The following is a 10,413-nucleotide window of genomic DNA, read 5'->3' on the forward strand; positions in this document are numbered from 1 at the left end:
ATCGGTTAACTCTATTGAACTTCTCCTCTGCAGCAGAGGTAACTCTGGGTTGAAAGCTGCAATCATCAAGCGCTGAAACTGGCTCTTATGAGGACTGCTACAGGAAAGACCAGAGTTACCTATGTTGCAGAGGATAAGTTCATTAGAGTTAACTGCACCTCAGATTTCAGCCCAAATAAATGCTTCATAGAGTTCAAGTGACAGACACATCTCAACATCAACTGTTCAGATTAGGACGTGTGAATCAGGCCTTCATAGTCAAATTGCTGCAAATAAAACTACTACTAAAGTACACCAAAAATAAAAAAGTGACTTGCTTGGGTCAAAAAACACAAGCAATGGACATTAGACTGGTGGATGATGAGTCCAAATTTGAAGATTTGGTTCCAACCGCCGTGTCTTTGTGAGACGCAGAGTCGGATGACGGATGATCTCTGCATGTGTGGTTCCCACCGTGAAGCATGGAGGAGGAAGTGTGATGGTGCTTAGCTGGTGACACTGTCAGTGATTTATTTTGAATTCAAGGCACAGTTAACCAGTATGGCTACCACAGCATTCTGCAGTGATACACCATCCCATCTGGTTGACAAAGACCCAAAAACACACCTCCAGGCTGGTAAGGGCAATTTGACCAAGAAGGAGAGTGATGGAGTGCTGCATCACATTACCTGGCCTCCACAATCACCCACCTCAACCTAGTTGAGATGGTTTTGGGATGAGTTGGACCGCAGAGTGAAGGAAAAAGCAGCCAACAAGTGCTCAGCATATGTGGGAACTCCTTCAAGGACTGTTGAAAAGCATTCCAGTGAAGCTGGTTGAGAGAATGCCAAGAGTGTGCAAAGCTGTCATCCAAGGCAAAGTGTGGCTACTTTGAAGAATCTCAAAACATAGAATATATTTTGATTGGTAACACTTATTTGGTTACTACATGATTCCATATGTGTTATTCATAGTTTTGATGTCTTCACTATTATTCTACAATGTAAAAAAAAAAGTATACCTCCACCTCTACCTCTACAGTACCTCCACCTCTACCTCTACAGTACCTCCACCTCTACCTCTACAGTACCTCCACCTCTACCTCTACAGTACATCCACCTCTACCTCTACAGTACCTCCATCTCCACCTATACCTCTGCAGTACCTGTACCTCTACCTCCACCTGCCAAGTTTGCTTCCATTGTTCTCCAAACACAGGGGTACTCACCTGTGGCCTTTTTAACCATGAGTAACAGATTTGGTGTATGGCTCTACTAAATGAGTAACACATTTGGTGTGTTGCTCTACTAAATGAGTTACAGGTTTGGTGTATGGCTTTACTAAATGAGTAACAGGTTTGGCTGAATATTCCTCATGGGCCAGTGTGGAATTGGGAAAAACTGTAATATTTCAAACTTCCAGTTGATCTAAACAGAAACCTTCATCTCTTTCTGTTGCTGTTTTATCTCACCCCACATGTTCACTTGGACTGCAAAGCTAACATTTGCCATCTTGTTTAAAGCTGGCATTAAATTGCCAGTGACTGTCTTGCCCTCAGATCTATTCTCTGAAGTCCCACCATGCATCTCTGTGTCTGGTGCCCTGATGTAACTGTGACACTGGAATGAGACCCAGGGAGAAATACAGGGAGAAAAAATAAATTGCAAGCCAGATACCATAGATACAGTACACACTGTATCTTATTCGTTGTTGCTCAACACTGACTTAATTGACTTAATTGACTTAATTGTTCATCTTGTCCCGTCTGACAGTGCTGTGTGGAACTCCGCCTGCTGTGGAGAATGCCCATCTGATTGGCCGTCGGCGGTCCCATTATGACATCCATGCAGTGGTGCGTTACCAGTGTGCCGAAGGTTTTTACCAGCGCCACATCCCCACCGCGCGTTGCCGGGCCGATGGCACCTGGGACCGGCCCAAGATCATCTGCACAAAGTGTGAGTGACAAACAGCAGACAAACAGCAGATTTTCTTTTTCTTATGCAACCTTTTTTCAGATAACAAACCTTTATTCACCCAGGTAGGCTTTTCTGTATAAACATTTGTGTATTCCTTCTAGTATGGGCTGAATAAGAAACAGAATGGTAAATGTTGTTACTGCACCAATTTTGAGCTACCTGTGTTCCCCTCCCTCAGCTCGGCGATCCCACCGGTACCGCCGCAACCACCGCCACGGCCAGCGGCGGGAGCGTAGGAACCACAGGAGATACGGAGGAGAGGCCCACATGGAGAGGGGAGAGGACGCACACAGCCAATACTGAACCAAATACTACACCTCCCACAATGCTCTGCGCCTGACCGCTGACCTATCCTGGGGCTGTAGGGGATCAACCCCTCACAATGGACAATAGTTGACATCTGAACGTTCTCTTTTCCTGACCTATTTCAGTCTGTCTCTTTGGATTGAAATCTCACTTGAGATACTCTATGTGTACAAAACTTTAACTTTCATGCAAATGACCGATTGACATCAGTTCAAAAAAAGTTCTGTGTTACACACCCATATCTCATGTTTGGATTTGTCCTTTTGTTGTTGATTTTGTTTAACCCATGTCCATTACTTACAACAGTAATAGTCTCTCTCTCGCTAACACGGTCGCTAATACTGTAACTTAGAAACAGCAAATCCTTGGCATGTCTATGAATAACCTATTCTYACTATCGAAACATAAATACAGTAATGTGTGTTCGTGCGTGTGTATGTGTGTGAGAGAAAGTGTGTATCCTATGCGAGTGTGTTTTTATAAGTTTGAAGCTTGTTCTACATCTCAGAACATCCTAATGTTTGTGTTCTGTTAATAAAGCACAGATGTAATTAATAAGTTAGCTAGTTAGCTTTCAGTCCCAATTAACCCAGAGCTTTTGTCTGTATCCTGTACTTGTTATGTTCCCTTAGGTCTCCTGAATAGTAGGGCTGTTTTATTATTCAACTTATGGGCCATTTTTTAATATTTGCTAACTTTTCATGTCATGTCACTATTTATTATGGACTAGTTAATATATGTTGATTTTTTTTTATACATAATCCAACAAGGCAATGTAATACCTGTTTTCTTTTATGTACCATTCTCTTACAATCAAAACGTGTTAACCAAAAAACAAGTTAACCCTTTGATCGCCTGTACTGTACTGTAAATACTGTGGTTTTTGTTTGTTTGTTATTGACTGACACCTGATTGATACCTGACCCTTGCCCTTGTGTTTCCCATCGGCATCTCAACTAATATTCTAAAACAGCCCCATCGATCTAAATGGAATAAAATAGGATAGATTAAAATACTACGGACTGAGACAAAACATTCCCAAGATATCTACTCGATCGTCAATAGACCCAGTCTTTGCACGGCTCCAATATGTGATGGGTAGGATGCCATGAATCTGGTCCTTGATTGGTCGTCACCCCTTTTTTGGTGTTGTTATGATGTCCTGTCCAGCTGTTGTGTTCCATTCTTAATAAAGCTAAAAAACAAACAAATGAATGACGACAGTGTATCTGGTCAGTTTTGTGATTGAAGCTGGGCTCTAACGCTAGTATTTCTATTTCTTTGTACGTTTCTACCACATCGCTGTACCTCAGACACGGAAGACTGACAGCAGCTTGTATGCTAACCCATGCCTCCTAAACCAGCATCCAGGAACAAAACAAACCGAATAACTTTCGCATTTTAACATCTTCTACTCATTTACCAGCTCTGTTGTTCACCTCACATCATTCTCCGCCCAGAGAAAGAGGCCATTCTGGCCAATAGTTTTCATTCTGTCGGGAACAAACAGGACATTTTCTCCTCTCTTTGGTCTCTGTTTTGAATGGATTGTGGAGGGAAAGTACATGTACGAATGGACCCTATAGAGGAAAGTACATGTACGAATGGACCCTATAGAGGAAAGTACATGTACGAATGGACCCTATAACGAGGGAAAGTACATGTACGAATGGACCCTATAGAGGAAAGTACATGTACGAATGGACCCTATAGAAGGAAACACATCTAAAAGAATCAACCCAATAAAAGAAAGTTGTTGTTTTTAAACAACTTTGTTTCTATTGAACATGCCATACTAAAAAAGGCATTAATAATTATATGAAGAGTGCCTTGGTCCTCCTTTCTTTTTGATGACCAATTTACACCTTTACCAAAGAGCACCTTCTATCTACCAAAATATACTATAGTGTACCTTAGTAGCGCTTCCCTTCCCTCTCTTTCTAAAAGAAAGTTCATCTAAAGGAATTGGTCCCTTGGTCCAATACCACCACTGCTAGACGACCATGCAACACCACTGCTAGACGACCACTGCTAGACGACCCCTAGACACCACTGCTAGAACGAACCACTGCTAGACGACCACTGCTAGAACACACCACTGCAAGTTTAATCTCACTTTGGGTTGTCGCCTCTTGGCTCAGTTGGCTCTGAGACCTGACCCCCTCTCTGTCACAGCCTGACTCACTGGGATATAAACTGTGGAGCAGAGAGAGGTTTTGAGAGTAAAAAGCAGGCAATATTTATTTAAACTCCGGTTGGAAAAGTTGCTTGACTCTGTTGAAATCAGGTGACAGTGATTGCCGTACAGGTAAACCATAGACATTAAAACCAGAGCTGAACATGTGGGAAGAGAGCGCATGCTGGGCTTTTACTTTCCAGACGTCAAACTTAGTTCAAAACAGAAGTCTGAAATCATGTATGTTGTCAACAGTTTGATTTTGTATGACAATACTGTCTAGCTGGGGTTCACTTCTTATCAACTGATGACAGCAGAGGCCACCTGCCAGGCAGGGCAAAGTTTACTAGGCCACATGTGCACTGTCACTGACTATAGACAGGATCCAATGACATCATCAACCAGAGACGGAAGCTCAGAGGTCTTAGAGCAACACGTATAACTCAGTGAGAGTTTTGAACAGGAATAGACCAATGATTGTGAGAAGAAAACACTCCAGACAGAAGTTGCCTCAAACCACAGACCTAGGATTTCCCCCAGTCCAAAGCTTATCCATTAGGTGGTGGGAAAATCTGCCCCAGCATCAGTGGTTTTAGGCAACTATTATGATAAAACAATGTTCCAGTGAAAGACTGAGCACCCCACCACTTTCAGTATCTGATGAATCTCTGCCCTGTTGCCTCAATAGTCAGGCAGACTTGCATGAAAAGGGTAAACAGAGTATTTCACAAGAATAGAGAATGGACACATCAGGATACACACCAACCCAGGACCAGAGTACAACTACTCAAAGAAACAGAATAGTGTAGTTGTTCACATATTTTAATGTATTCACATAACACACATTTATTGAAGTAATTCTGGCCCAACCTCTCCAAAAATAGCCATCATTTGTTTCATAAATACTAACTAAACCTTTGTCCCCTCAACCCATGACTTCCTATAGTGGTCTCTCCAATGCCAACCACATCTTGTGAAACATGCCTTGTTATCTGGTCTTATCAGCAGCACTACAACACAGTTGTTCAGCAAAAAGAGTCCTCAACATGGTCCATAGTTTCACAGTTCCTCCGTGATAAATCTATGAGGCAATGCTGTCCTGCTGTATCAGTGTCAGTGATCAGAGTCCAGGTTTATAGGCCTTTTAGGCCCTACTATACTATACCACCTGAGACTGTCTCACTGACTCACTAGCCACATAGATAAAGCCATGTCCACAAACAGGCTTTATCTCGATCCAATAGTCCATATAGGGAGTGCTACTGCAGAATAGATGGCTTGTAGCAGGGCTTGGTTTTGGCTGTTTAATGCACTGCACTGTATTCCGCTGTTGTAGACATGGGCCTGAACTTTACTCCAAAAGGCTCCAACCAACAGAGGGAGCGGATAATGTAAGAAATTGAAGTTAATTTGCTTGATGTGTTCTAGATTAATGTAATATTGTTTTGTAAATCTGGAGGGTCACATTTCCAGAAGCGTAGGTGGTTCGCAGCACCAAAACGTTTGGGTTCTTTAGGATCGTGGGTACAGTAGTTCTTGATCTTACAGTAGCATTCTAGACCATCMGCTCACAGAGTCCATGCTCAGTGGGAATTGTAGTGTTATGCGTTTAGTTGTCCTTCTTCTCCAGGCTGGTCTGTCCCTCAGGTACAGTAGGCATGAAGAAAGTGGGGCTGAGGCGGCATCGGATGGCTAGGAGGATCGGTACAGCTACATACAGCCCGTTTAGAATCATAACGGTCGACCATTTGTCTGTTGGGACCCGGTATGTGAAGGGGGTTCGGGAGTGGAGTGATCCCCCGATATGGCACCACTGGGTCTGGGGAAGGGGAGGAGAAGGGTGGGTGTGAGGGGGTGTTAATGGAAGACGAATAATAGGAACAGAATAGAAACACAACAATTGTGTAAAAAATCATCAAAAATATAATTTGTATCACAGCTGCTTTGTCAAATCCCTGGTACATCACACTGCGTGTGAACTGCCATTGAAGCGACCAATATTCTTACCTGGGCTATGGCCCCAGCAAAGAAGATGGCCCAGTCCAGCATCCAGGTACAACCAGGGTTCCTCAGCCCGTATATGAATGCAGCCAGCAGAGGCAACGCATAGAACAAATACACCAGCATCTAGAGCAATCAAATAACAAGACACGTGTCGTTCGACATCAAGACGGACGCAATGGCGACTACACTATCAAGCAGCATGGAACAGGAACAAATATGGATAGTACGCCATAACAGACAATGGAATGAAGATCTATGTGTGTTTTACTCATTCTATTTTCTACAACTCACCATGATCCTAGGGAAGACCACGGGGTCCTTGAGGTAAGGCTCAACTCACCGTGATCCTAGGGAAGACCACGGGGTCCTTGAGGTAAGGCTCAACTCACCGTGATCCTAGGGAAGACCACAGGGTCCTTGAGGTAAGGCTCATACTGGTAGATATAGGTGAAGCAGGTATCCAGAGGACAGTCAAGGGCCACCTGAGTGAGAGAGAGGAAGAGTGAATGAATGGATGGATGGATGGATGGATGGATGGATGGATGGATGGATGGATGGATGGATGAATTGATGGATGAATGGATTAATGGATTAATGGATCAATGAATGAACACATGAATCAATCAATCAAAGAATGATTAACAATTTTGTTGGCTAAAGAAGAAACACACTGGCTACATGGACCCTGTGATTCAGACTTAGGAAATGTACGCCTTTCCTACGCACGCCTTCGCACTTCTCAGTAATTGGTATTCAGACGTACCTTATGCTGGTGACTAACGGGCTTTGCAGACATGGTTCCCGTTAGGAAGATGGTGCCAACAGAGATGGTCGCCTTGCTTTGCGTTCTTAGGAAACTATGTGGTATTTTGTCTTTTTATGTATTATTTCTTACATTGTTACCCCAGGAAATCTTAAGTCTTATTACATACAGCTGGGAGGAACTATTGGATATACGAGCAACGTCAACTTACGACTTACAACATTGCGACCAGGAATACGACTTTCCCGAAGCGGATCCTCTGTTTTGGACCACCACCAGGACAATGGATCGGATCCCAGTAGGCGACCCAAAACAACGGCATTGCAGAAGGGGCAGMCGGAGCGGTCTTCTGGTCAGGCTCCGTAGAYKGGCACATCGCTCACCGCTCCCGAATATACTACTCGCCAATGTCCAGTCTCTTGACAACAAGGTAGCCGAAATTTGAGCAAGGGTTGCCTTCCAGAGAGACATCAGAGATTGTAACACGGAACATGTAACATGTTTCACGGAAACATGGCTCACTCGGGATATGTTATCAGAGTCGGTACAGCCACCCGGGTTCTTCACGCATCGCGCCGACAGAAACAAACATCTCTCTGGTAAGAAGAAGGGCGGGGGTGTATGCCTTATGATTAACGAGTCGTGGTGTGATCATAACAACATACAGAAACTCAAGTCCTTTTGTTCACCTGACCTAGAATTCCTTACAATGAAATGCCGACCGCATTATTTACCAAGAGAGTTCTCTTCGATTATAATCAAAGACGTGTATACCCCCCCCCCCCCAAGCAGACACCTCGACGGCCCTGAAAGAACTTCATTGGACTCTATGTAAACTGGAAAGCATATATCCTGAGGCTGCATTTATTGTAGCTGGGGATTTTAACAAAGCTGATCTGAAAACAAGGCATACAAAGCCCTCTCTCACCCTCCTTTCGGCAAATCTCCAAGATGGCGTAGCAGTCAGACGTCTTTTTGTTCTCGTCTTGTCGTGTCCCATGTATATATCTTTTTATATMTWTTTTYTTCGCATATATTTAMAAATATATTTTTCTTAACCGCAACTTCAACATACTCTCCTGCAATCCACCTCACCCAATGTGGTATGGATCTGCTATTTCTTCACTTCTGAACCGGAACCCCAACAGAAGCTAGCCAGCTAACTAGCTACTAGCTAGTAACCAGTTAGCCACTGCTAGCGGTCATCAGCTACCATTAGCCTGGACAACTCTCGCCAGTCTGCACAGCGCAACTCAAACCAGAGCAAATCGGACTTATTTTTCTCCATATCTCCGGATTCCTACCGCAAGCTCTGAACCTTTTCACCTGGATCATCGCAGCTGCTATCTGAGTGGCCACTCCTGGCTAACATCTCTGTCCCGAAGCAAGRACGAATTAGCCTGGAGCTAGCCTTGCTAGGCCCATATTCCGGCTAGCCGAAGAGATCCATCAGCCACTCCTTGGGCTACAATACCTATTTTGCCAATCGGCCTGGACCCCCGCCGACCCATCACGACTGGACTACTGACGTAATTCACCCGAGGGAGTTTATCAACTGGCTCCTCCGTCRTGACGTCCCCTGAATGCCCATCTGCTAACCTGCTAGCCGCGGCCCGCTAGCTCTCTAGAGCATATCGGACTGTTAGCTTAAGAGGCCCATCGGACAAATTCTTTGGCCACTATACCTATTCTGCCAATTGGCTTGGATCCTTTAACCACACGAAGCCCTGCTGATCCATGACGACTGATCTGCAAATGTAACAGCATGAGGGGGCTACAAAYRACTTTCTTCCGTTGTGTCATCCCTCTAAGGCCCTTCTGCTAGCTTGCTAGCCCCGGCCCGCTAGCTGCCTGAATCGCCGTGTCTCCAGCCCGAGCCACTCACTGGACCCCTATGATCACTCGGCTACRCATGCCTCTCCCTAATGTCAATATGCCTTGTCCATATCTGTCTTGGTTAGTAATTATTGCCTTATTTCACTGTAGAGCCTCTAGACCTGCTCAATACGCCTTAGTTAACCCTTTAGTTCCACCACCCACACATGCGGTGACCTCACCTGGTTTAAATTATGTTTCTAGGGAYATTATCTCTCTCATCGTCACTCAGTGCATAGGTGTACCTCCACTATATTCACATCCTACCATACATTTGTCTGCACATTATGCCTTGAATCTATTCTACTGTGCCCAGAAACCTGCTCCTTTTACTCTCTGTTCCGAACGKACTAGACGACCAGTTCTTATATCCTTTAGCCGTACCCKTATCCCACTCYTCCTCTGTTCCTCTGGTGATGTGGAGGTTATTCCAGTCCCTGCAGTGCCTAGCTCCACTCTCATTCCCCAGGCGCTCTCATTTGTTGACTTCTGTAACCGTAAAAGCCTTGGTTTCATGCATGTTAACATTAGAAGCCTCCTCCCTAAGTTTGTTTTATTCACTGCCTTAGCACACTCTGCCAACCCGGATGTCCTAGCCGTGTCTGAATCCTGGTTTAGGAAGACCTCCAATAACCATGAAATTTCCATCCCTAACTATAACATTTTCCGCCAAGATAGAACTGCCAAAGGGGGCGGAGTTGCAATCTACTGCAGAGACAGCCTGCAGAGTTCTGTCTTACTATCCAGGTCTGTGCCCAAACAATTTGAGCTCCTACTTTWAAAAATCCACCTTTCCAGAAACAAGTCTGTCACCGTTGCCGCTTGCTATAGACCACCCTCTGCCCCCAGCTGTGCCCTCGACACCATATGTGAATTGATTGCCCCCCATCTTTCTTCAGAGCTCGTGCTTTTAGGTGACCTAAACTGGGACATGCTCAACACCCCGGCCGTCCTACTATCTAAGCTTGATACCCTCAATCTCACTCAAATTATCAATGAACCTACCAGGTACAACCTCAAATCCGTAAACACGGGCACCCTCATAAATATCATCCTAACCAACCTGCCCTCCAAATACACCTCTGCTGTCTTCAACCAGGATCTCAGCGATCACTGCCTCATTGCCTGCATCCGTAATGGGTCTGCGGTCAAATGACCACTGCTCATCACTGTCAAACGCTCCCTAAAACWCTTCAGCGAGCAGGCCTTTCCAATCGACCTGGCCCGGGTATCCTGGAAGGACATTGGTCTCATTCCGTCAGTAGAGGATGCCTGGTTATTCTTTAAAAGTGCTTTCCTCACCATCTTAAATAAGCATTCCCCAATCAAAAAAT

The 10,413-nt window shown here is 44.7% G+C and overlaps 2 protein-coding genes across 2 annotated transcripts in view; one reads left to right on the forward strand and one right to left on the reverse strand.

Annotated features, from left to right (window-relative positions):
- Positions 1 to 3,476, forward strand: part of LOC111956452 (neurocan core protein) — a 30,406-nt gene extending 26,930 nt beyond the window's left edge. The window contains exons 7-8 of the mRNA XM_070436586.1: positions 1,752 to 1,934; positions 2,134 to 3,476. Coding sequence (XP_070292687.1) covers positions 1,752 to 1,934; positions 2,134 to 2,258 — 308 coding nt within the window. The 3' untranslated portion in view covers positions 2,259 to 3,476. The remainder of the gene's footprint in view (positions 1 to 1,751; positions 1,935 to 2,133) is intronic.
- Positions 3,477 to 5,241: 1,765 nt separating this feature from the next.
- tm6sf2a (transmembrane 6 superfamily member 2a) overlaps positions 5,242 to 10,413 on the reverse strand; it is a 13,353-nt gene continuing 8,181 nt past the window's right edge. The window contains exons 8-10 of the mRNA XM_023977786.3: positions 6,831 to 6,923; positions 6,445 to 6,564; positions 5,242 to 6,256 (exon numbers count right to left, since the gene is read on the reverse strand). Of these exons, the coding sequence (XP_023833554.1) occupies positions 6,047 to 6,256; positions 6,445 to 6,564; positions 6,831 to 6,923 (423 nt within the window). The 3' untranslated portion in view covers positions 5,242 to 6,046. The remainder of the gene's footprint in view (positions 6,257 to 6,444; positions 6,565 to 6,830; positions 6,924 to 10,413) is intronic.

The sequence above is a fragment of the Salvelinus sp. IW2-2015 genome, linkage group LG32, assembly GCF_002910315.2.
Source record: "Salvelinus sp. IW2-2015 linkage group LG32, ASM291031v2, whole genome shotgun sequence".
Lineage (NCBI taxonomy): Eukaryota > Metazoa > Chordata > Actinopteri > Salmoniformes > Salmonidae > Salvelinus > Salvelinus sp. IW2-2015.